This window comes from Drosophila tropicalis, unplaced genomic scaffold (genome assembly GCF_018151085.1).
Source record: "Drosophila tropicalis isolate 14030-0801.00 unplaced genomic scaffold, ASM1815108v1 contig_158, whole genome shotgun sequence".
NCBI classification, from domain to species: Eukaryota; Metazoa; Arthropoda; class Insecta; order Diptera; family Drosophilidae; genus Drosophila; species Drosophila tropicalis.
The window spans coordinates 6,427,513-6,454,440 of record NW_027172602.1 but is presented as its reverse complement, the minus strand read 5'-3'; the positions used below and the strand labels follow the sequence as shown (position 1 = coordinate 6,454,440).

At 33.5% G+C, this 26,928-nt stretch overlaps 6 protein-coding genes across 56 annotated transcripts in view; 2 read left to right on the top strand and 4 right to left on the bottom strand.

Moving 5' to 3' along the window:
- Positions 1-7,342, top strand: part of para (paralytic) — a 71,720-nt gene extending 64,378 nt beyond the window's left edge. For all 50 annotated transcript variants that reach the window (XM_068297583.1, XM_068297454.1, XM_068297693.1 and 47 more), the window contains one exon: positions 1,707-7,342. In XM_068297583.1, coding sequence (XP_068153684.1) covers positions 1,707-2,789 — 1,083 coding nt within the window. In that variant the 3' untranslated portion in view covers positions 2,790-7,342. The remainder of the gene's footprint in view (positions 1-1,706) is intronic.
- Positions 7,343-14,362: 7,020 nt separating this feature from the next.
- On the bottom strand, positions 14,363-19,212 carry eIF4H1 (eukaryotic translation initiation factor 4H1). Of its 2 annotated transcripts, none has more exons than XM_068303808.1 (5): positions 19,104-19,212; positions 18,126-18,431; positions 17,739-18,037; positions 16,576-16,821; positions 14,363-16,519 (listed from the first exon to the last, which is right to left on the bottom strand). In XM_068303808.1, exons 1-5 carry the CDS (start codon positions 19,133-19,135, stop codon positions 16,350-16,352), a joined length of 1,053 nt encoding a protein of 350 aa, XP_068159909.1. In that variant the 5' UTR covers positions 19,136-19,212; the 3' UTR covers positions 14,363-16,349. The 2 variants fall into 2 exon arrangements, with proteins under 2 accessions (XP_068159909.1, XP_068159910.1); XM_068303809.1 differs by having other exon boundaries at positions 17,847-18,037.
- Positions 19,213-19,376: 164 nt separating this feature from the next.
- Positions 19,377-20,760, top strand: eIF2alpha (eukaryotic translation initiation factor 2 subunit alpha). Its single transcript, XM_068303810.1, has 2 exons — positions 19,377-20,187; positions 20,258-20,760. The coding sequence occupies exons 1-2, from the start codon at positions 19,493-19,495 to the stop codon at positions 20,598-20,600; spliced, it is 1,038 nt and encodes a 345-aa protein (XP_068159911.1). The 5' UTR covers positions 19,377-19,492; the 3' UTR covers positions 20,601-20,760.
- Positions 20,761-21,143: 383 nt separating this feature from the next.
- LOC137584227 (uncharacterized) lies at positions 21,144-21,884 on the bottom strand. The gene has a single exon (XM_068299520.1). It carries the CDS (start codon positions 21,882-21,884, stop codon positions 21,144-21,146), a length of 741 nt encoding a protein of 246 aa, XP_068155621.1.
- An 887-nt stretch (positions 21,885-22,771) lies between these two features.
- On the bottom strand, positions 22,772-23,582 carry LOC137587403 (probable alpha-aspartyl dipeptidase). The gene is made up of 2 exons (XM_068303807.1): positions 22,956-23,582; positions 22,772-22,892 (listed from the first exon to the last, which is right to left on the bottom strand). The coding sequence occupies exons 1-2, from the start codon at positions 23,522-23,524 to the stop codon at positions 22,838-22,840; spliced, it is 624 nt and encodes a 207-aa protein (XP_068159908.1). The 5' UTR covers positions 23,525-23,582; the 3' UTR covers positions 22,772-22,837.
- Positions 23,583-23,723: 141 nt separating this feature from the next.
- lic (dual specificity mitogen-activated protein kinase kinase lic) lies at positions 23,724-26,469 on the bottom strand. The gene is made up of 4 exons (XM_068303806.1): positions 26,082-26,469; positions 25,600-25,990; positions 25,197-25,532; positions 23,724-24,740 (listed from the first exon to the last, which is right to left on the bottom strand). Exons 1-4 carry the CDS (start codon positions 26,141-26,143, stop codon positions 24,519-24,521), a joined length of 1,011 nt encoding a protein of 336 aa, XP_068159907.1. The 5' UTR covers positions 26,144-26,469; the 3' UTR covers positions 23,724-24,518.
- Positions 26,470-26,928: the final 459 nt, after the last annotated feature.

Sequence of the window (26,928 nt, the reverse complement as noted above, 5' to 3'; positions counted from 1 at the left end):
AAAAACCTAATTCAGCTCTTTCAACAAACACCAAATGAAATGTAAAAGTTTCCTCATGACACCAAACAAAAAAAATAATAAAGAAAACAAACAACAAACAAAAGTTTCCCTTGAAATAGAAAATCAAAATGAACAACAAACAAATATGCAAAAGAAAATTCATTTTGACAAACTTTCAAACGTTTTTTCAAACGTCAAAAAGCAACAGCGAACACAACTAACGCTAATCCTAACGCTCCTTACACTTCTCTCTCTCTCTCTCTATCTCTCTGGCTCTCTCTGCCTCTCTATTCACTAATCTATGTGTAGTGTCTTTCTATCCTTCCAAATCGCACACTCACACACACACACACACATGAGACACCCAGATCCCCCCCCAGACTAACAACCATATACAGACTCATACACACACACACACACACACATTTATAACCACCTGATGTTTCCATATCAATCAACAAGAATTTCAATTCAAAGTTTCTTCTTCTAAAACAAGAAAGTTCAATTCAAAAATAATTTTAAAGAAAGTTAAGAATTCTTTATGGCTTATATCAGATGGCCATTTAAAAGCTATTTACGTCTTTCTGAAAACAATTCCAAGGTGAAATGAGATAAATTTTCTCCCCCCAAACAGGAGATTTTATCTACTGAAACTGGTCAATTTTAGATATTCCCCCCAAATGGGCTGATTTCAAAGCCTGATGAGCCAGATTCGTCATTGCCTTTGACACATAATCAGAAAATCAAGAATCTTCACAAGCCCAACTCTAAAACTAGTTGGGAATTACAAGTCCTTAGTCCACAACTCCAGAGTTTTTCTTGGTTTTGTGAGATATTTGAAGTGCTAATCTCAAAGACTTTAAAAAATGTGTCAAAAACACTTTCAAGCTAAATTAAAAATAAAAAGTTTTCAAATACATTGAAATGGAACCTACTTTCTTCGGTGTGTGTGTTTGTGTATGTGTGTATTCTGTGTGTTGTTTGTCGCTTAGACATTCTGTTCCCTATTTGCCTGGGACACGCCCAGAAATCCCTGTTAACGGTAAAAAAAAGGCGTGTTAAATTAATGGCATATATTGTATATATGTAGATCTGTCACTTTCAAAAATCATTTCGTCAATACTCTTTTCTCCCCTGTATCCCGCCTTTCTACATCTGTCCTCCTCTCTCTCTCTTTCTGTCACTGTCTCAGTCTCTATCTCTATATATATATATTTCTGAAACTCTGTCCGTCTCTAGACTACATATATGCCTTAATATAGTTTGCTTTAATCCATTAACAAAATCAAAAAACCACAAAAAAAAAACGAAACAAAAACCAAAACCAAACAAAATTTTTAAACTAACCAACAAATAACCAAAAAAAAAAAAAATAACAAACAAATTTATAGTGTGATTCCTAACCGTTTGACTAATAACTCTTTATGTTATTGTATCTTCTGTCTTAAACTTCTCTTTCACTGCCCACACACACACACACACACTCAAACAATCAACCGAAACACACGCAAAACACGACTTGAAACGAACTTGAAACGAACTTGAAACGAACTTGAAACTCTGAACATGAACCATGACCACAAAACTCCAATGAATCAACAAAAAAAAAAAAAAAACACACATCCAAAACCAACTAATAAATCCAATCCAATCCAACCTATGCTCTGCTCTGCTCTGCTATATCAATTCGATATCGGCCCACGCAGATGTCTACCTCAGCCGGTTGGGATGGTGTACTCGACGCCATTATCAATGAGGAAGCATGCGATCCACCCGACAACGACAAAGGCTATCCGGGCAATTGTGGTTCAGCTACCGTGGGCATAACGTTTCTCCTCTCATATCTAGTTATAAGCTTTTTGATAGTTATTAATATGTACATTGCTGTCATTCTCGAGAACTATAGTCAGGCCACCGAGGATGTGCAGGAGGGCCTCACCGACGACGATTACGATATGTATTATGAGATTTGGCAGCAATTCGATCCAGAGGGCACACAATATATACGATACGATCAGCTATCCGAATTTCTGGATGTCCTCGAGCCGCCGCTGCAGATCCATAAGCCAAACAAATATAAAATCATATCGATGGACATACCCATATGTCGAGGCGATCTCATGTACTGTGTGGACATTTTGGATGCACTGACCAAAGACTTTTTCGCCCGCAAAGGCAATCCCATCGAAGAGACGGGCGAAATTGGCGAAATTGCTGCCCGTCCCGATACCGAGGGGTATGAGCCGGTATCCTCGACATTATGGCGCCAGCGTGAGGAATATTGTGCGCGTCTCATTCAGCATGCCTGGCGCAAGCATAAGACGCGTGCTCAAAATGGTGGAGGCGGAGGCGATGATGGTGCTGGCGATGGTGCCAGTGGAGGCGGTGGTGATGGTGAGCCAACATCTGGTAATGGAGATAATAATGATAATGTCAGCGGTGGCGGCAATGTTGGTGATGGTGAAACCAATGAAACAGGTGGAAACAAAATGGGCAATGAACTGGAACAGGAACACATGGAGCCTGTACATGAGAATTTTGATAATGGAACGGCACTGGGCGATGCCAGCTTAGAGCCGACGGCCGATAATGGTCATTGTGTAAATAGTCCCACGGATGGAACGGCGGCAGCTGGAAGTCCCGGTGGCCAGAGCGTTGGCAGCGCCGGCAGTGCTGGCCGACAAACGGCCGTTCTCGTCGAGAGCGATGGCTTTGTGACAAAAAACGGCCATAAGGTTGTAATACATTCGCGCTCGCCGAGCATAACATCGCGCACGGCAGATGTCTGAGCCAGGCCTCGCCCCCCTCCAAGAAGCAGGCGAGTATTGAGGCAGCCAAAAGTCAACATGAAGACAACCACAACAACGACAACAACAACAAATGGATCAGCCAAAAACCAAAGCGAAACGAGAAATCTAAACTAAAACGTTGATCAGTTTGAAATATATGTATTTGGAACATCATTTCATAAGAAAAACTGTTCATTGTATGCTGAAATGCTGATTCACAGGGTGTATGTGGGCTGCCTGTTGCACACAGGAAGAAACAACAACAACAACAAACAACAACCAACAACAACAACCAACAAATAACAATAAGATTCTGCTAAACAACAAAAACCAACAAAATGAAGTACAACAACAAAACACACACACATACACATACACACACACACACACACAAATATATATACAGAAAAAAAGGAAATACATAAAACTTAAGTTACTTCAGTTTCAAGCAACAAACAAACAATCAATCATATTTAAGCTAAGCCCGAAATGTCTAAATAATTTATAAGCGTAATACAGTTCATACACACACACACACACACACTCATTCATACACACACACACATACCCAAACATAAACTAAAAAAAAACCCCCAAAAACAAAGAAATGGGAAAACCAAAAGCTCTAAAAAATTGTATTTGCAAGTTAGTACAAAATAAAAACAAAAACAATAACAAATGATAAAAAAACAAAAACAAAAGTAAACAAAAAAATCAATTCTAGTATATATACTATTAAAATTCCACACACGCTTGATTTACTTACTTACTTAATTAATTACCCAAAAAAAAATACAAAATAAACAACAACCAAAAACAAAAAAAACAAAAACCAAATCGACTATAAAAAATACAAAACGTTTAAAAAAAAAAAAAAAAAAAAAACCCAAAAGTCAAACCGAAATTCTTAACCATTCATTGAAATTGAAACGAAAAAAAGCAACAAAATAAATTTTAAAAATGCCACTAACTGCATAACAATTACAAAAAAAAAATATAATAAAATAATCTAATAATAATAATGAAAAAAACAAATTTATAATTTCACAACAACCGCCTGAACTGCCATAAAAAGCAATATGAAATAATAAACTTGACAAAATAACCAGAGAATTCTAACAACAACAACAACATCCTACACTAAAAGAGAGTAAAACATATACACAAACACACACACAAACACACCCTTTTTTCAGAGGATTTAATTAACTAACAGAGAAAGTGAATTTGCTACATAATTTTGATTACAAACAACAACAAAAATAATAGAGTTCAACAAAAATTCAATTCAATTAGCAAGAAAGTTTAAAGCATAAACACACACACACGTACACACCAATACATATACACACCAATACACTGACAGAAAGACCTATATAGATAATAACAATTGAGGTTTTCGTTCGGTCAAAGGAAAACCTAAACAAAAAATGGGAAAAAGGAAACCAAAACAACAACAAACTAAAAAAAAAAAAAACTGTCAAACTTAAAAACTTGGAGTTTGGGGCGCAAAGGGAAATGGACCGACTAAAAAGAAGAAAAAAGAACAAAAACAACAAAGACAACAAAATATATATATGTATATGTATCAACAAAGATTTTGAACAACAAAGTGAACAACAATACGAGAACGAGAAAATTAGTGCAAAAAAAAACACAAGAATGCTAAAAGCAATTATTAAAAGCAAATTAAAACCTCTATAAAGACACCCCAAAATTAACAAAGTGCTGCAAGTGAAGAGGGAAATCTATGTATGTATGTATTAATGTGAGACCAGTCACGAGACTTTAGGTATGTGAAAAACTATTCAATCATCACATAAGAAGAAAGAACAAAAATCAAAGATGAGTGAAACACAGAAACCAACAAACCAACAAACAAACGAACAACAATTGTGCATTAAAGTGTTGAAAACCCATTGGTAATATATATACTAACATATATATACTGTATGTATATATATATATTTTACACATTTCCTTTTTTTACTTTCTTTTCTCTTGAATCTCTTAATCTCTAACTTTTTAAAAAACCCCCCAAAACAAAAAACAACAAAAAAAAACACCAAAACAAAGTAAAGCGAATAAAAAATTTAATAGAAAATAACACATAAAATAAAAAGCATTAATAATATAATAAATAATATGCAATTTCATATATACATGCAGCATTATTATTAAAAGAAACTAAACAAATGTTGTGACAAATTTCTAAATGCAATAATAAAATGAAAATGAAACATATATGTATTTGAATTCAACAAACAAAAACAAAGTTTACGCCTTAGAACAACGACAAACAAACAAAAACAAAAAAAAAGTAGCATACTTTTCAGCGGCATTCGCTTTGCCTCCTATTAATTTTCGTTTTATTAACTTTTTGTTTTCTCGTTTATTTTGCTGCTTGGGAAAACCCCAAAAATTTAAGCTTTGTTTATGTAAAGCAAATTAGACTTTTTTTCATTTTTGTTTTTGATAACTAATTTCTTCTTCTTGCCGACAAAGAAAACCCAAACAAAAACGAACTAATACCAAAGATGTTGAAGACGAAAAACGAAAGTTGGATGAATAAAGCAAAACGAAATGTAAAGAAATCTTGAAAATAAATAAAACGGTCCCATTGCGCACACACACACAAACACATACACAAAGACACACACACACACATACAAACATATATTACTAGAAATGCTTTGCTTTTGCTTTCAATTTGCTAAATGTATTATAAATGAGAAAAATCTGGTTAGACAAAAATCAATATGCAATTTTTCTTATACATATATGAAAATTTTTTGGTTTAAACAATTAACACGGACACCGACACTTACATACATATATGGCTTACTCTCAAATTAATGATCTCACACACACACATACACCAGGATTCCATAATACATACACTTGACAAATTCAAGGCAGAACTTGTTTTGACGCACACACATACATACATACATACATCAAAATCCTAAAATATAAAAATCAAAAATTAAAATAAATAAACAAACACTCACCCACACACACACACATAAAGTATTGAGTTTCAACAGTCTGTTTTACTGCTAAAAACTCTTATTTGCATCTGTTTAGTTTTTCCCATAAACTATTATGTATATATACACAAGGTTTATGTCGGAATGCTGTACGAACAATTTCTTTCTTGTATGTCCTTCTCAAAGTCCTTTGTTTTTTGAACCTTCAAGAAGAATTGTCGGCATTCCTTCATGCTAACACAAACAAAAACACACACACACATTTACACAGTCATATTTCCACTGGCTTGTTCCAAAAGCAAAAAAAAAGCAAAAAAACAACGAAAATATTTAAAAATCGCAAACAAATGAAAACCTTTTTAACTTAATCCCAAAAAACCAAATCCAAAATGATGACAAACCAACACCAGAACAACTACAACAAACGAATCAAATGTAATAACAAAAAATCTGTATAAAATGTGTACTTACATTTACATATGGGGACCAGTTTGAGCGTTGCCTTAAAGTCCAGAGAATTATATATATATATTTTATTTTTCAGTTTTCTCCTTTCTGTTTTCCCCTCCTTTATGCGCACGCTTTTACCGAGCTTTTTCAATTACTAAGAGAAAACTACTGAAAACCAAAGAAAACGAGAAAAAAAAAAACAAAACAAAACAAATTGCATACATATGTACATATATACATACATATGCATATATGTATCTTATATGTATTGATATGAATTGATATATGTAGATAGAATCTATAAATTTTAAATATTACATACATATACATATGTACATATGTGTGTGTACGTACATATATGTATGTATATTCTCCTCAATATGCGCCCGATTTTAATTTAATGCTTTAATGCAAAGTTTTTCGTTTTCTTCCTATCCAACCTATCCACCGATTTTATGTTTGTTTGTGCTTGCTTCTCATTTTCCATATATACATATATATACATACATATACTCGTACATATATACATATATATATATATACATATGTATGTATGTGTGTGTATCTATATATGTATGTATGCGTGTGTGTGTGTGTATATGTATATATATTTGTGTTATTAACGACTTGGATGTGGCTTCATTATTCGACATTTTGTTGGCTGTTTGACAAAACGATAAAAAGAAAAAACCAAAACACATACACACACACACACACATACACAAAGAACGGAAATAAAAACTTAAAAACAATAATATAAATCAACATAAATATAATATGAAAAAATGACGAATAAATTCAATCTCAAATTCCGCATTAAACAAAAACAAACGAAAAAGAAAACTAAAAACTAACAAAAATGACTACTTAAACAACAAATACATAAGATACAAAATTGTATCTACTTATACTGAGTGCACTGTTAACAAAAAATGAGGGGCGGGGCGAGATTAAACAAAACAACAACAACAACAACAACAAAAAGAAACAAAAACAACATCTAAAGCTAATACTCTGTAAAGAGATATTGTACTTAGTACAAGAAGAACCACAAGTACAATATCCACAACAACAAAAAAAAAAACAACAAAACAAAAAAATAAATAAATAAAATGAAGACGCTAAGTTATCATCACCAACACATATGAAGCTTATGCAAAAACTATCAAAAGGATATAAAAGAAGGAAAAAAACAAAACCAAAAACCAAAAGACGTCAATGAACGAGAACAAATAATGTTTATAATAAATTTGTAAATTTACTATAATAACAAAAAATTAAAAACAACAAAGTAGAAAAACTTAAATATTGACAAGCATACATGAGAACACTCACTCACACACACTCACACACATACACACACAAACAAACACAATATTTTAGCTAAAAGGCAAATAAACCGGAAAACCCCCATAAATCAAAGATATATAAACATATGTATAACTATATATGTACATATATATTTTTCATATATGTATCTATAGACATATATATATATATATATATAAATTAATATGTATATATGCATTTTACATATAAATGTAATTTTTATTTCACATTCCTTAGCCTATATGTAAAATGTTTATTTTTTTTAATGCGGAGCAGCAACAAAAAGAAAAGACACGCATCATTGCCATTAGCGAGAATAAAATTATATATATATATATATACAAGAATACATATATATATGTACATATATGAAAAATATATATATACATACATAAATAAAAGACAAACAAACAAATGAGATACAAATTGTGCTGCTGAAGAAAGTCACAACGCAACAATACAAACCAGAAGATGAACCCATTCACACACACATACAAACACACACACACAACACATACAAACACACACACACAACACATAATAACAAATTAATTTCCGACAATTTTTGGACAAGAAACAAAAACCAAAAAAACCAAAAACACCAAAGCAAATCACAAGTGGGCTAAACAATTTGCCGCCACTGTGCTGCAGTCACACCACAGTGGCTGTAAAAAGTTTGCCAGCAGACAATTTATAGAAAAAGAACGTATAAAAAAAAACCTTAAATGCAAACTAAAGAAATTAAAAACAAAAACCAAAAACACTTTTTTTTAGGTACACTTAAATCAAAGCGTGAAACTTAAATTAGTTAATAATAAATGCTTTTTTGTTAAATCACCAAAAGAAAATGAAAAACCAAAAGAAACCCCATTAAAGAAATGGACAACAACTTTAGCTTTATACTCGTACATTTGTAATATATTTACATAAGTCTAGTTAATTACATTAAATAAAATATGAAACAACAAAATAGAAGACATATTATAAAAAAAAAAAGAACAAATAATAAAAAAAAAACAAAAAAAAAAAAACATAATTTAAACACACAAATAAAAATTGAATACAAAAAAAAATCCAAAAAAAGCAAATACAATTATGAAAATCAAACGAAGCATAGCAAATTAATTCGAAGAATAAAACAGAAAAAAATAGTAAAAAAATAAAAAAAAAAACGAACTGTAAAAAAAAAACATTTAAATGTAAAACAGCCAGTTATTGCTATAAAAAAAAAAAAAAAAAAAAACAAATATTGCAATTAGATATTCTTACATTACAAAACCAATTCTAAAAACTCTCTAGTAAAAACGCATAGGGTGCATATACTAAACATTTTAATTAACAAACACACACACACACACACACACACATATGCAAACACACATGCATACATACACACATAGGCAAAAGAAAAGGATTCCCCTCGGCTAGATACATAGAGATACTACATACATATTGTATATAAACGACATAGAAAATATTTCAAATGTTTGTTAATTTTCTTGCCATTGCCATCAATTGAAGTCGTCCCATAAGAATCGGGAATGTTAAGAAGATCCTGCCACTGCTAATGGAGCTAATTGAATGGAAATCGAAGAGACCCATCAAAATGCCAACGAACAAAAAACATTGCAAGTACATGAATGAGTTCAAAGGAAACTCGTTAGACAATTGTCATTGACCTTTTGCTATTGACCATTCCATTAGACATATGTACATATGTACTTACTTACCACATGTTGTATGTATCTTTGTACTTGTGCATTAGTTGAAAGCTTTAATTATGCCTTTTTTCATAAAAGAACTCCAAAGTATCTCTAATGTAAGTAGAAATCTTTCGATTCTAAGGACGAACTTATGATTTGATTCCTTTTCAAAGTCAATTTTCTCAAAACTTTCCAATTTCATGTCATTCCAAGAAGAAATCTAGCTAGAGAAGGATCAAGTTCTATACGTATATATGTATGTGTGTGTGTGTGTGTGTGTATGTGTGTGTGTAATTGCATATAGACAACATTTCATGTTATATTTTTGTTTTGTTTTGTTGAACATTTTCTTTAAGATAGTGAAATTGAAGTTTACATATACATATTTGTTGCGCACACACACACACACACAGAGACAAAAGCAGCAGAGATGTCTATACATACAAACACACACAGGACACCACACTGAAAAAAAAAGTTATGAAAAGTTGCCATCCAGCGCATACGCAAATTGTTTTGCCAGAAGAAAAACAATCAATTGTTTAATTGATAATAATAATAACAAAAAGAAAAGGAAAAAAAAAAAAAAACCACATTTCATTCCAAACGAAAAAACAAAAATATATATAAAAATTAAAATATAAAACAGACTGAATGCAAATTTATATACATACAGACAAATGCTTACATACATATACATATATACATATATGAAAAGAAATAACGAGAGAGGGAGAGGGATAATTGCTTATCCCGCCTGGAAACAAATGGAAAAGAAACATAAGGATATGACGGTATGAATGGCAAGGAATGCGATGAACGCCACACGCCACTCGAAATACGTATGTATGTGTGTATGTATGTATAAGCTGCTTGTGATGAGTATATGTATGTATGTATCTATGTATATACATATATTTATGCACAAGAAAAACAAAAAAGCAAAAACATATACCGCAAACAAACAAAAAATACCAAGCGAGTAAAGGAAATTTAAAAACTAAAACCAAAAAGGACAACTACAAATATATACATATATATATATATATATATGTGTGTATGTAATTATATACAAAAACCAAAAAAAAAAGAACCTTAAGACGAAATATTTAACAAATTCAAAATGAGACACTGGCACCGTTAGCATATTTTTTTATACAAAACTAAAGCAAAAGCAAAAAAAAAAACCAAAAAAAAAAAACAAAGCAACAACAACCAAAAAACCAAAAACGAAACGAGATAACAGAAATACGATTTAAGCCACAACAAAGATAAGCGAAAAAAAAAAAAACAAAGAAAATATAAATAAATAAATTTAAACAAACACAAAAATATAAATGAATAAAAAAACAAACTGATGTCTTTGTAAAGACTTTATATATGCCTGCCATATGCCTACATCTGCCTAGCTGTCTAAAACTGACTCTACACACACACACACACACACATACAGATGTCTCTGTCTTGTCTACACACACACACACACATTCATACATAATGTTTTATTTTGTCTTTCTGCCAACTACATATATATTATAAACAATTTGGTATGTAGAAAACGGTCAATAACCCTTCCTAGATTTTCAATCAAGTTTCACTTTCAAATAATTCAACAAATTTTCCAATTAATCGTTTCAAAGTTTAGGTCACTGTACGAAAGTATGGTTTGAAGGACATTTTGCTAACTAGAAGGATTTTAAGTAGCCTTCTTTAAACTCATTGACCGTGCTATAATTGCAATATCTCTCAGTTCTCTATAATACTTATGTATGTATGTATATCATGCCATGCCCAAACATCCATCAATTGGACAGTTTATGAGCAACTCAATTTGATAGCAACTTCCCCGGCTACAAATGATAAAAGGTTCAAAAAACTGTGATAAAAATTAAAGTTCTTAACAACAACAACAACAACAACAACTAGAAGAAGAAGAAACAGAAAAACCCTCAAGTATATGACACCCGCTTGTTTTCTACTTTTAAAAATTAAACTGTCATGGGCGCTGCAAGTCAAAATAAGTAGAGCATACTTTTAGGGTAAACACATAAATCCAGGGGATCCGTATTAAAAATGTTATCTGAGTGAGTTTGTTAACTCCTAAATAAGGCTAGGTATATAGAGTCGACAAATGGATTCCCCTTCCCTCTTGCCCTTATCTAGTTCTCAGCTGCGCCCATGTACAGTTGCGCATTTTGTGTTTTTTTTTGTTTTTTAAGGACAACTAGTTAAAAAAAGGGAGACACACACACACTTGCATTTTATTTATCATAAATTTTTATTACTTACAATTAGCAATATTCATAAAACAAACAAGCAAACAAATGAAAACCAACAAACGAAGAAACAAACTCAATTCATCTAAATGTTTTTTGTAATTGTTGAACAATTTAATTTTTTTTACCATTAAGTTTGAGCGCCATTTTTATATATATATATATAAATATATATAATAAAAAGCAAGAAAGAAAGAAAAAAAATTATATATTTAAAATATATATATATATGAAAAACAAAATACAAAAAATAAAAACAAAAAGAACAAACCCAATTTTGTATGTATTCATTTTTATTACCAAACAAAAAAAAAAAAAAAATAAATAAATAAAAACAAAAAAATATACACAAAACAACACAAACAACAATTGTTTTTATAAAGATATGTATTAGATATATTATGTAAAACAAAACACACACAAACATACACACACACACACAGATACAAAAATGCCTGAATTAGTTTATTACGCAAAACAAAAACAAAAGAATAAAACAAAATTAAAGTAATCAAATTATAATATTAGTTTATTTGAATGAAGACGAAGATGAAGCATACAAAGAAGTAAACAAACAAAAACTGCACAATAACATCTAAATGTAAAAAAATATTAACTAATATTAACAACAACAACAACAGAAAAAGCAAAGCAAAGAAGAAAAAAAAACAAAAAACTAAACATACAAATAATTTAATATTAAACCCCCCCCAGAAAAACAAAAAAAAAAAAACTACATAAAGCCCAGAAAACAGAAAGATATAAAAAAATGAAACAAAAACGAAAACAGAATCATTTTTATTTTCATTATATATAAATAATTAATGCTTTTTTAGTTCTCAGCAAGTTGCATAATTAATGTATAATTTATAACAAAATAAAATGAGAGTAAACCCAAAAATAAAAAAGGACAAAAAAACGAAATTTGCAAAAAAAAAAAAAAAAAAAAACAAAAAGAAACAGAGAAAACGGGCAACCAAAAATTATTATGTAATGTAATACAAAAAACAAAACAACAAAAAAAAAACATATATATATATATATATACATATATGTACATATATACAATATGCATATATATGTATGTATATGTGTACATATATATATATATATATATATACATATACATATAAATTAAAAGCGAAATTTTTTCACACTTTAGCTTAATAAATTGTAAAAAAAAAAAAAAAAAAAAAAAAAAAAAAACAAAAAGAAACAAACAAAACTGAAATAAAATGAGATTTAATTGAATTTGTTATGCAAATGAAAAATTACAATTGTTTAATTTTTGTTCAATAATTATTGATGCTGCTGCGATCCTGGCGATTCCTGGGATGTGATGACACCTGTCACCTGTTTTTATTCAGTCTAATTAGTGTAAATATCATGTTGACTCTGGATCGTTTTTTAAAGGTAGCCAGTGCCAGTGCTGCGGGCCCCACTGTAAAACGATTTTTAATCAGTAAATAATTATAATAGTTTTATTAAAAAAATTCTGCAATTTGACCAAATTTTAAAACGTTTTCGAAAATTATATTTCATGTTTTAATGTTTTTAAATTGTTATGTAAGTCCATCAAGTAAGCTTTTCAATTGAGACGACAAAAAAGGTCAAAGGTTAGCAAGGTATTCCAATAAAGCTTAACTTTAAATTGGTTCCGATAGACAGATAAATATGTATGTTGAAATTTGCCAAATTCTAAATTCTATTTGCTAAAATTCTGAATGAAGTCGGAACCGAAATGGTACCCATTCTGCGTTGATTGCACTTTGTTTAAAATCAGTTCAGAATTACGGTCTATATCCTTGTCACCTCACAACAAATCATCATCATATTTTGAATTTCGAAAACCTTTGACGATATTCTCCATACTCAAAGGAATATTTCAAGCTAAAACAAATATCCCAACGAAGGATTATCGCCCTGAAGCAAACCAAATAAATCTGGAATTGCTAATGGAAAAGCATGGATTGTGTTTATATTATAATTTCTTTTATTTATTTATGTTATATACATATATATATATATATATAAATATATACATATACATATATATACAATAATCTATATATATATATATATGTATATATATATAACCGAGGACAATTAGCCGTCTTCATGGATCACGGTTACCCACTGCGCAAGTATGTATATACATATATATATATATATATCGTACAAAATGTCAAACAACAAAAAAATATACATATATATATATATGTAGGTGTATATATATGTACATATATATATTTTAAATATATGGTGTATGAGTTTTTCTTTTACTTTGTTTTTCTTTTTTTAATTGGTTTTTACTTTTTAGCGCTTTGTATTTTCTTTTCATTTGTATTGTTGTTTTTGTTTTTGTTCTCATTTCCTTTTTTGGATTTTCATTTCGTTTGATTTGACTGTTCATTGGTTTTAATATGTATATATTTATAGTATTGAAATAAATAAAATGTTCTTTAATAAAAGAAAAAAAATTAAATTGCAAAGCAAAAAGGAAAAATAAAATTTCAAAACAAAAATTAAAACTTTTATATATTTTTTTTACTTTATAGTTAGCTAAGTAAGGTTTTTTTTTTTTTTTATTAGAAAGTGTTTTGTCTCGCTAAGAATTAGTTATATAATTTCTATCGTTCAGTTGTTATTTTTCGTTTTTGTTTTGTTATGTTTATAAATATATAATATAATATATTTTGTTTGTTATAAGTTAACGGCTACTTTTTGCTTTGTATAAATTCTTGTGGTTGTTGTAGTTTTTTTTTTTTTTTTTTTTTTTTTTTCCTTTAATAATTATGGGCGTTGTTTTAAAATGCATATCAAAGTTCTTCTCATACACGATTAGTTTTATTTTGTTCATCTTTTTTTGTCATTAAATTTAAATAAGTTTAAACAACATTACGTTATTAATAAATTAATGTTTAAATTTAATACAAATTTGCTTGTTGTGTATCTATTTTGTTTTTCTTATGCCTTTTCCATTCGGCATTTATTAGTTTTGACTGCATTTAGCTTAAATATTTTGCTCCTGTTGTTGCTTTTAATATTTTTTTTCTTTTTTATTTATTTTTTTGTTTTGTTTGTTTATTTGCTTTAATATGTTTTAAGGCTTAATGAAAATTAAAAGTAATTACTCCTCCTTTTTGTGGTTTGTTGCTGTCAAAGAATTTTCAAATTTAAAATTTTCAATTTGTTTATGTTTTTATGTATATACACAAAATGTTTTTTTTTTCTTTTTGCAGAGAAAGTTAGAAAACAAAAATATTTAGTGAGAAGAAATTGAGATGTGTTTTTATTTTTTTTGTTTTTTTGTTTTTGTCCTTATTATTTGCAAATAAATAATTTACAATTATTCCTGCTGTTTCTCTCCCTCTCTCTTTCTCATTCTGTCTCCCTTTTTTCGCACTCACTCTATCTCGCTCTATGCATGCAACATAGTTGCGAAAATTCCCTCACTTAAAATGTTCGTTCAAAATGGGCAACAAATAATTTTCGACTAAATGTTTTTTTTTTTTCACTTTTTTTATTTTTGTGTCTTGTTTTGAACTTATCTACAAAGAAAAGTTGTATGGGGGATAGTGTATGTGGGGAAAGAGTAGAAAATTTTTGAAATTACAAATCATTAAAGTTGTTAGATTATGCAAGTATATGTATATAAATATATATGTATATCTATATCTAGATCCTAGATACGTTTATACACATATATATATATATATGTGTGAATATTGATTTTGGCGACTTAGATTTTTTCTTGAATTATATAAGGTTTTCATTCACTTTTGTTGTATATCAATTGTTTTATATATATATATATATATGTATGTATATATATATATATATTTATATATACATATATATATATATATTCTTTGTTACGTACGTTAAGTAGTTGGTGTTTTTTGCTTTGTTGTATTTCACTTTTTACTTTAATATTTTCTTCGTTTATAGTTAAAGTTTAGTTTCTTCTTTTTGTTTGGGTTTTTTTTTGCTATATAAACTGTATAAATTGCCTGCCTTAATGAACTCTTGTCAAAAATTTTTATTTTTTTCGTATTTTTCGATTTTTTTCACTTTTTGTTGTTTTGTCTTAATGTTAGAACATATTGTTGTTGCTGTTTGTTTTTTTTTTTTTTTTTTTTTTGTGTTTTTTAGTTTTTTTTTTTTTTTGTTGTTTTTTGTTTCGTTTTTTTTTTTGTTTTGTTTTTTGATGTTGCTGTTGATGTTGTTGTTGCAAAGGCTTAACTAACAATCATAGCAGAGTGTGCACATAGCTAAAAGCTATACATAAATCATAAACAAGGTATATATATATATATTTATATATATATGCACGTAACTAAATTTTCATCTGTTGACTTATAGACTAACATTTAAAGACTTTTCATTTGTTGTTAGAGTATGAAAAAGTTGTTACTGTTGTTGTTGCTGTGGTTGTTGTTAAGGTGCAAGTTTCATACATTCATTGCTTCGCTCTGTTGCCTGTTTAGTAGTATTATGTAGAAATACATAATCCTTGTTGCTCTCTTTTTTTTTATAATTAGGTATGTAGCGTAGAAATTTTTGATGTTGTTGTTTGTTTGTTTGTTGTTTAATTAATTAATGTATATGTTTAATTATGCCGCTGCAGCGCTGCTGTCGCTGCCGCTTTTGCTACTTCTGCTGCTCTTTTTTCTCACATCTTCCGCGCGTTGCAAAATATCATATCTCAGGCATATAACAGTTTCCGAAATTGAGTTGAAGAAGTAGTAGAAAAAATATATATATATTTATATATATATATATAGATATATATATATATAGCAATCAGTTTTAGTTATTATCGCCATTATGATTAATATTCTGCTCCAGCTCTTTCAATTTCTCCTCTCTTGGCTTGGCATTGCCAAAAATGGAGGCCGATTGTTTGGTCTCAGCCACCGCATTGATGGGTGCGGCGATAGTTCGTGGCTGTAAATTTAGACGTGGTCGCTCCGTGTCATCTGCAAATTACATGGTTATTAATCGATTATGCAAGCATTAGCTTCGTTTTACTCACCTATAGCCCCCATTGCGTTGCCACTACCACCTCCACTGCCACCGCCGCTGGAACGATCGCTTTGCTGGTTGGGATTGTAGTGGGTACGCTCACGGTCGCGATGCCTGCTGAAGTTGTTGTAACGATCACCATCACGGGACTGATTGCCATAGCTGCCCTCTCGTTGTCCACGATCACGATCCTGATTGCGATCGAATCGATCATCGTTGTTAAAGTTTCCATATCGTCCGCGATTCGCAGGCCGATCTGTAAATAATAGCAACAATCGCAGAAACAACACAAAAAACTAAGATAAATTAGATGCTTTAATGGCAGAGACAGATCATCTGCAACATGCTAGACTAAAATATAGTTGTTTTTTGTCTATAAAGCGTGCTAAGGAATGCTTAAAGTTTACTATGGTTACATATGCATATAAATATAAATATATATATATAAAGAGCTACTTGGTTTTATATATACTGTTGATGTGAATATTAATTGATGACTTTTTAAAAACTTTTCACACTTTTTAGTTTGAAACCATTTAGATTTTTGTATCCAAAATGCAAATTTTAAACCTAACCCAATATATACATAGATATGTATATATACATATATTCATATAAAGTTTATATTATAAACTGATAGATCCTGGGAAGGGAAGGAAGTTTGATAAATTTTAAAAATAAAATAAACAATTTGATGTGTAAAGAAGCAGAGAATAAAAAAAATAGGAAATAAAATCTCCGAACTACATCTATTAGCTTTAGTCCTGAATTTCTATTATTTTGACTTTGAAAACTTTAGTTTAAGATTTATCAATTTGATTTAAGAAAAAAAAGCTAGTAAACTAGCAGTTTGATCCTGCTTTCTGATTTTTATATATAAATCTTTATGTTGATTTTATATAGAACTTAAAGAATACTGGGGAAAAAAAGTATGCGAAATATTAGGATAGTTGGATAGATAGGGAGGATGAACGCCGAGGCAGAGGTAATAGATTCACTTCGAGAGAACTGCAGCGGATTTTATGGATATAGTGAGTGTGATCCATGCGTTGCAATTGAATCGAGTCAAGTCAAGTCAATCAATCAATCAATCAGTACTACAGAGCACTACAAAGATGCATCTACGTGTCGTGGTTGTTCTTGGAAGTTTCTAGGTAGTTGCTTGTAGTTTACCATTGTATCCTCTATTCATGCCACCGCCGGAACCGGAAAGGCCACCATTGCCGCCGTTGCCGCCACGACTTCTATCACTGTGACCACCATAATTATCATTGTACGAACCTCTACTGTCGCCACGGTTACCAGAGCCGCCGCCGCCACCACCCGTGCCGGGTCCACTGCGACTGTAGGACTGACTGCTACCGCCACCCTGCCGTGGTGGTCCACGTTTTTGGAAGCCATCGCGACCGCCATCACGATTCATGCCCCCGCCATTGCCTCCACCGCCGCCGCCGCCAAAGCCGCCGCCAGGGCTAAACAAAAATGTTAAAAGAAACGCAATTACGAAATTGTTTCAAATCAACGATAATAAATAATATTAATAATAACCATCTCACTTACCGGTCATTTTTCCTGCTCTCGGCAATATCTATACGCAAAGGGGCTGACAAATCATCCAATTTAATTCGCCCATCGCATTCCAATGCCCTTTCCAGATTGTCCAGCGTCTCGAATTCGACATAGCAAAATCCTTTAAATTGATCCGTTTCCCGATCTTTGACCAAACGCACATTTTTTACTTCAAAGTCTTGAAATATTTTAATAACATCGCCCTGGACAAGTCCCTGGGGCAGATTCCCAACAAAGGCAAGGAAGGGCGGTTCCGTGGGCATTTGCTTTACATGCCGCTCACCACCGAATCCGCCTCTAAAGCAAGTAAAAATTACCGAGAAATTTTAATTTAATATTAATTGCTATTAAATCTTGTTAATACCACGGTCCGCTAAAAAAAAAATGGACTAACGCCATTTCGAAATTTTGCCACAAAATAATAGCCTAACGCCTGACACTACTCTGGCTCGGCTCTGTTTGTCGCCCCCTCTATCACTACACACACTCTCTCACTCTTTCCTTTACTCTCCGTCGCGGTCGCTCTCTTTCTCGGCTCGGTAGTTCGTTCTCGCTCACTCATTCACATCTTTTCACTATTAATCAATGCATGCAGGCGTTTTTTCCTTTTATTTGTAGGGGAAAATGTTAAATTGTTAAATTTTCTTAGGTTCTTTGGCACTTGCTAACACACACACAAACACACTCTCTCGAAGCGGTCTGCCTTAGCTGTTGTTGTTCTCGTACTACTACTACTACTACTGTTGTTGTTGCTGCTCATTTTGTTCCTGTTGTTGTTGTGGAGATGGTTTCTCTTCCCGTTTTTTTTTGCCCAAACCGCGTGCATTTTTTCTGTTTTTTTTTTTTTTGTAAGTCCTTATTTTGTTTTGGCGCTGGCGTTAAACACTTAAACTATATCTGACACGTGCTTGATAATTGTTCTCATCGCGTTAGCTTTGTCAATTATTGAGAGTAGTTAATAATATTTACCTAGCGTGTTCATAACCACCTCTTCCAGCCATGTTTTATTTTTTTCAAATGAGCGAATTCGCTGCAATCCGCAGACTGTGTGGCCCAGTGTGTACACACTAGCCAAACGTATTTTTAGTGGTTGTGGGAGGGGACATTTCCAGGGTGTGGCAGCACTTACGAATTCGCCGCGTGAAGAGGGGGCTGCCACTTCGGTGCATTTTTTCGAACGCACTGTGGCAGCACTGTTCAGTTAACAGCATCATTTGCGAGTATGTCAAACAGTAACATTTCTTTTTCAACCGGACTGTTACCTGTGCATCATCATCGGCGAGCACTGTTAATTTAATTGTACACGTTTTTCGTAATTTTCTCTTTTTGCGGTAATTTTTTTTTTATCGGTCCACACAATGGCGTTAACATCGCGATTTTACAATGAGAAATACCCGGAGATTGAAGATGTTGTCATGGTTAATGTGCTGTCCATCGCCGAAATGGGCGCCTATGTCCATCTGTTGGAATACAACAACATCGAGGGCATGATTCTGCTGTCTGAATTGTCGCGTCGCCGCATCCGTTCAATCAACAAATTGATCCGTGTAGGAAAAACCGAACCGGTAGTTGTCATCCGTGTGGATAAGGAGAAGGGTTACATTGATCTGTCCAAGCGTCGTGTCTCGCCCGAGGATGTGGAAAAGTGCACGGAACGATTCGCTAAGGCTAAAGCCATCAATTCACTGCTACGTCATGTGGCTGACATTTTAGACTATGACAGCAGTGACAAGTTGGAGGAGCTCTACCAGAAGACGGCATGGTATTTTGAGAAGAAATACAACAGCAAAACGGTGGCCTATGACATCTTCAAGCAATCGGTAACGGATCCCTCTGTCTTCGATGAGTGTAATTTGGATGCGGAAACCAAGGAGGTTTTGCTTAGTAACATAAAACGAAAACTGGTATCGCCTACTGTGAAAATACGAGCGGACATTGAATGTTCGTGCTATGGTTATGAAGGCATCGATGCAGTGAAAGCATCTCTAAGCAAGGGCCTGGAATTGAGTACGGAAGAGCTGCCCATCCGGATCAATCTGATAGCACCGCCGCTGTAAGTCTCTATTTGAATTGGTTAAATACGGATCATTTAATCCATATCCTAATTTTTCTATTTCCCTCAGCTATGTTATGACCACTGCCACCACTAAAAAGACGGAAGGCCTCAAGGCTTTGGAGGTGGCCATCGAGAATATCCGAGAAAAGATTCTTGAATTCGAGGGCGAATTTAAGGTGATCATGGCACCCAAACTGGTCACAGCCATTGATGAGGCCGATCTCGCACGCCGGCTGGAACGGGCTGAAGCAGAGAATGCCCAGGTGGCTGGCGATGATGATGAGGAGGATGGAGCTGATCAGGAGGGCATGCAATTTGATCCTGAAAAGGAATTCAATCACAAGAACAATTCGGCACGTGGCCACAATGAGGACGATGATGACGAGGACGATGACGATGATGAGGAATAGATTCAAAATATTATATATACATCTCGGGTATATATCTAAATTGTACATGCATGGTGTAAGTGAGTGATGAGCCTAGGAACCGCAAACCATTCTCGAGCATTTCGCACTTTATAAACTTTCTTATCCAATACAAAATAAAAGAAAAACAAAGCCGGTAAAACATTGTAGTTAAAACACTCCCAAAATTGTCTTTAAGCTCTTACCTACAAACTAGTCACAGCTATTGATGAGGAAACCATTTGGCCTAGTCGTAACTAACGGAATTGATGAGCAAATCACTGACTAAAACTATGCCAAAATTGTTTTTTTGAATGTGATTAACTTTGCCGTGAGCAGAAACGATTTCATCAACCAAAAGCAAGGAATCCTTTCTTAAATATATATTGTATGTATATATAATGTTTATTATATAGATAAAACATGGGAAACATTAAAATGTCTTGCATTGCCAAATCTTAGTTTGGATAAGACACAAATCCAGATTTGAGACTTATCTAAATGTTTTAATTTCCCCCGCCCTTTTATTCAGTTTTCATATGGTATCTAAAGTTTACTCCGACGTTGAGCTGATGCTTGAGGAGTGCCCTCCTGACGCAGGGCCTCCAAGAACTTCTCATGCCAGGGATGCATTAGTAGTCGTTTAGTTGCCATTAAAGTATCGATTGGCAGCAATGAATGCTCACCCAATCGTTGCCAGAACTTGCCAATTCCCGCTTGGGAATCGTCCAAGAGACCAGACACAAATCCCCGATTTTGAGCCGTATGTGCATCGAGCAGTTCTCCCGATTCCAATATCAATTTCAAATGTGACAGAGTCCATAAGCCAACGAATCCACTGCCGTCTATCTTATTAAGTGATAGGTCAAATTGCGAAGATCGCGAGGCATAAACAATGTCACTTAGGGCACAAATTGTGACACCCAGACCCACGCAATTGCCTTGCAGACAAGATACCAAGAGTTTGCGATTTAGCAACAATTTCTTTGCCAGGGAACGCATCACAAAATTTAAGGCACGCGACTGCACCTCCCGTGCCTCCAATTCATCTTTGTCTTTAGCCGGCGCGGGCTGGATAGATTCTTCAGATCGTCTTTGGCCCGCCTCGAAGTTGCCCGTTAGCGCAATTATGGCCACATCGGCATCACTATTGGCCACATCCAGAATCCGGAGCAGCTCATAAATAGTCCGACGTTGCCATTCACCATCATTGAACTTAATTATCAATAGACGTTCACGACGTTCCACTTGAAACTGCTTAAATGTGTTATAATTGGGACTGGTCATGGCAAAAATCAGATGGCAACTGACGAAGATGGAAGCGCAATGGGACAGGCACACCCAACTAGAACGAAGTTAACCGAGACTCCAAACGAACGAATACGAACACCCAGACCACCAATACACCTCTCCCTTATCATAAACGGGCAGATAGCAGGAGGAAGGAAGGCAGATCAAAGTACAATCCTATCAACGTTTATGTCCCCCTCTAGACAAGATGCCAAGACAGCGATCTTTACGCATTTAGTGTGTATACATATTTGCATACACTCGTGCGGGTGCGGTTGTGCGTGCGTGTATTTAATTTAAATATGGGTCTATCCAGGGCAGGATTTAATCAAACTCACAAATGAAAATAAAACGACTTCAGCGAGCAAAAAAGTAACTTGCTACCGGGTCATCATCTCAGCCTCAGCGGGCCCCTACATCTTCTAACCCGGCACTGGGTATGCCAAATTCCAGGTCTGAGCATCTTAAAACTGTTGGAAAACAGGACTCCAAATTTGATAAGAATGGAACAATTTTATCGAAACACAAACAAATTTACATATGTACATACATACCTTCAAGTCGGGTAAAGTTGTAAATATTTTTTTTTTAATTATTAGTTTGTTAAAATTTTTAATATTTAAATCTGAAAAATTCTGTTCAAGTTGTCAACGATATTAAGTAAAACTCCTCGAAATTCCATCCACCATCAATCAAAGTTTAAAAGTATTTGAAAGAATTCTTTAGATTCTGAAGCTGTGAATCATTTTAAAGATGAATAGATTGAAAATCTGCGCAGAGAATTAGGAGTCAAAACTAGTTTATCAGCAGAACAGATGAGAAGAGGATTAATAAATCCACGTTTACAGTAGGAAATAAAATGTTTACTTAATCGCAAGTTTTATATTGCATAGGTAATACAAAAATATATAAAATATGTATATTGTTAGTTACGTCTTTGGTTAATCGTTTTAAAGCAGAAAACTTAAATCCGACTCCGGTGCAAATTCTTCAGTATTGCCGTTCCTTAAATAAAATAAATGTTTCAATTATCTGAATATATTGATCAAGTTAACTACTTCTACTCACTCCTTAAACAGTTTGGCTGACAGTTTGCCCAACAGCTGGGCATGATTGCCCACAACTCGCACACTGGTTCCCTCACGCAGACCCAACACCGGAAGTTTATGATAAGCCACAAATTCCTCAATACGCTCATCGCGAGTCTCGCCCTTATGTTGGGTATTGGCATCTGGTTTCAGATAATGTGGATTTATATTGAAAGGCACCAGGGCCAGTGCATTAAAACTGGGTGGATATACCACCGGCAAGTCATTGGTGGTGTGAATGGAACGTGTGGCCACATTGGTGCCAGCACTGCTTCCTATGTAGGGTATTCCTTGATTTAGAACCAGTTTTCGTATGGGCTCAATTAGTTGAAGTTCATACAGGGTGTGGAGCAAAACAAATGTGTTGCCGCCGCCCACAAATGTGGCCTGTGCTTCGCTCAATGCCTTGGAGGGATCAGCTTTTGTATATAGACCTTCAACGGCGTATCCCCATGGTTCAAGGGCATTACGTACAGTTGCCGTGTATTTGTCGTAATCCCGCAGAGCAAAAGAAACAAACAGAATGGTCTTCACATTCTTACTAAACATATCAATCACCCCTTATGCATTTATAAGAATAAATGGTGGGTAAATGTATCCGCATGTGTAAATTGACTTACGATTTAAAAAGATCCTCCAGTTGGCTGCGGGCATGCTCCAAATACCCATGGCCATATAGCAGCGGGGTGGAAAGTAGCAAAAGATCTAACTAAATGTTAGCGATATTTCAATTTAAATTTAAAAATAGTTTCAGTGTTGCAAGCTTTTTCGTTTTATTACTGGTTTACAACGTTGTTTTGCTTTGTTTATAATTGTTTCTGTTTGATTCTCCATTTTGCTTTGTTAATACATCATAATTTTGCATATGCCTAACATTAGGTTGTTTCTATTATATTGTTTAAAGTGTTTGCTTTTTTATGTTTTAAGTTTTATTTATGTATGCATATTACCGTTTTTTTTTATTAATAGCTATTGTTGATTTTTGAAATCTTTTAGAATAGATATATCAACAAAATGAAGTAATTGCACAAAAATGTATATGTGTGTATATAAATTTAAAACACTAATAAGCTAGTTGCATGTAATGTATTGTATTTTGTTAAACAAATTTATAAATTACAACTTTCTTCTTGGCAATATTTTAGTTTTTGATATACAAAAAAAAAAAATACAACTTTTCGTAACAGCTTTTTTTTTTTTTTTTTTCTTTGACAGCAACTAGAGAAGAGGCACTGTTTTGGTTGTTGTTTTTGTTTTGAGCGTTGCATGGCAAAAATAACGGTAAATGGTAAATTCTTCTTATTAGCTATTATTTAAAATGTTTTACTTTTTATAATTGATTTGCGCGAATTTTTCATCGTTGGGGTATATATAAACGCATATAACATGATGGAAAATGCATTTTAGAAGACGGCGGCAATTTACAAACAAACACACTCACTCGTACGCACACACACACACACACACACACACACAATCATACATTCTCGCATACACTTGCACTCACACATTCACAGACATAGAGGTGGTGATGGTGCCAAATTTATTGAGGCGACTGTTGAACATCAGGTAAATCCAATATTCTAGCCACAAATTCAGATATATCCGTATTACGCTGCAAATGCTCCACAATGAAATTGTGACGCAACAACTGCTCATAGTTGGGACGCGCCGTGTATTCCTTCTTTAAGCATGTGGCAATAAAATCATCGAATTCCGAAGAGAATGCTCCAGACGGCAAACGTGGCGGATCATCTTCGACAACCTAATACAATAAAAAAAAAAATCAATAAATTACATATAAAACCTGAAAACTATTCGTAGCTGGAGACACCAAGGAGAAGAAAATATCAAAATCAGTTTAAAATAAAAGAATGTCAATGGACATTAAAATAAATTTAACAGATTAATTTGATAAGTGAGTTATTTGGCAGCTAATGTATGGCAGCTAAGGAACTATGCTATCGATACAGCCACTATGGATTCTGCAGAAGACGTCTAATTTCGCCTGATTCCTTTAAATGCTGAGTACCTTTGGAAATTCGACCGATTTAGTCTGTCTCTTCCTCTGTGTTTCCATTCACGATAGGCACAATTTGGGCTCAGGCTGGAATCTCGTTTTTTAGACTACTATTTGAGTTCTAAAAACGTACCATGCAATTTGGCGCCAGATTGTGCCATCTTGATTGATAGTAATTTGTTGTATTAGTAAACCACTAACCTGACGTAGCTGCTCAAATGGCGTCCTCCATTTGTCGTAGGGATAACGTCCTGTCGCCATTTCAATCATGCTTATGCCCAACGACCAGACATCTGAGCGTATATCATATTGGGCGGGATTACCTTGTGGATCGATACGTTCGGGTGCCATATATGGCTTACAACCGGCATCAATTGTCTTGGCAATAGAATCAACCAGATAGCCGGAGATGCCAAAATCACATATTTTAACCTGACCACTGCGATTGATCAATATATTCGATGGCTTTACATCACGATGAATAACCTTTAGCTGGGCATGCAAGTAGTGTAAGGCACTTACAACGCTCATGGCAATCTAATGGCACAATCCAATTAGTATAATTGTTCATTATTTCCACTGCACCGACCATCAGTTAACTCACCTTGCCGAGTACACTCTCCTCCATTCTTAAATCATGCTTAAAGACCTTTGGATAGAATTTATCCAAACTGGTATTCATCACCTCCATGCAAATCCATACATCACCCTCCCTATACATGGCCCCATAGAAATGAACCGTGTAGGGACAATCACTGGATCGCATCGATATATCTAGATCCATGACCAGTCGTTGTTGCTCACGGAAATTAACCGTCATAGGTATCCGTTTGACGGCCAGCACTGTTCCTGTTTGCCGGTGACGCATTTTCTCCACGATACCATAGGCGCCACGGCCCAGATCACAGATCTTCTCCAGGCTATCGGCATCGATATCGAATGTCTGATCTGCAATCTGAATAGTGGCGCGTACATCTAGATTACGGGGCGGGACGCTGGGCGTAGAAAGAGATGATGATGATTATATGCACGGATTAGAATGAATTAGTTAGAATATGAGGAATAAACTCTCCTATTCCTACTTACAGAGCCGGTTCTGGGTCACGGTCGATTGTAATGGGTTGGAGTCGCGGACGTTGTCGTGACATTGCGGCGCGCGCTATGCTCTATCTCTATATTGATATATATAGGTATATATATTTATACAAATCTATATATGTATATATGCAAGATTGTATGTGGGTGCAAATGTGTGTCTGTAGTGTATGTGTGTGTGCGTGAGCACTTGCACTTTTCCACCTTGAAAAGCAAAACTTAGTCTGCTTTTTCCTTCTTTTCCCTGAATTTTTGAGTTTTTTTCTGACACCTTTTTCGTCCACTCGCCGCTGCACGTTTTATTCTTTCTTACTTCGTTTTCTGCATTTGATTTTTTGTTCCTCTCTTTGCTCTTCTTTTTCGCTTTCTTCCGTACGACAAGCGAGAGGTAGGGTTGCAGTGTTGCCATATTGGCATATTTTAAGCTAGATTTAGCTTATTTTAAAATCAAATAGCTTGGAATATAATTAAAATGCTTATAGCTTGAAAAATATAGCCTATTTTAATTTATTTAATTTCATTTACCTGCTTTCGGTTAAGGAAGTCAATCGGAGTACTAACTTCATTTTTCTTTCAAACCAAAATTCTATTAATTTTTAGCTTACTCTAGCTTATTTTTTCCTCAATCTAGCTTATGGTGCCTCCCAAAATCTGGCAGCACCGTAGGGCTGTCGTGCTCCACGACCCGATAGCAGCTACCCGGGTTGGCCTCCCCGATTAATAATAATCTTATATTAACAAGTATTTAAGCAAACACACAATCCTAATTAAAAATCACCTTGAGAAAAGCAACCGATAGCAAAAACATATATTTATTTAAACCTATCCAATAGGAAAT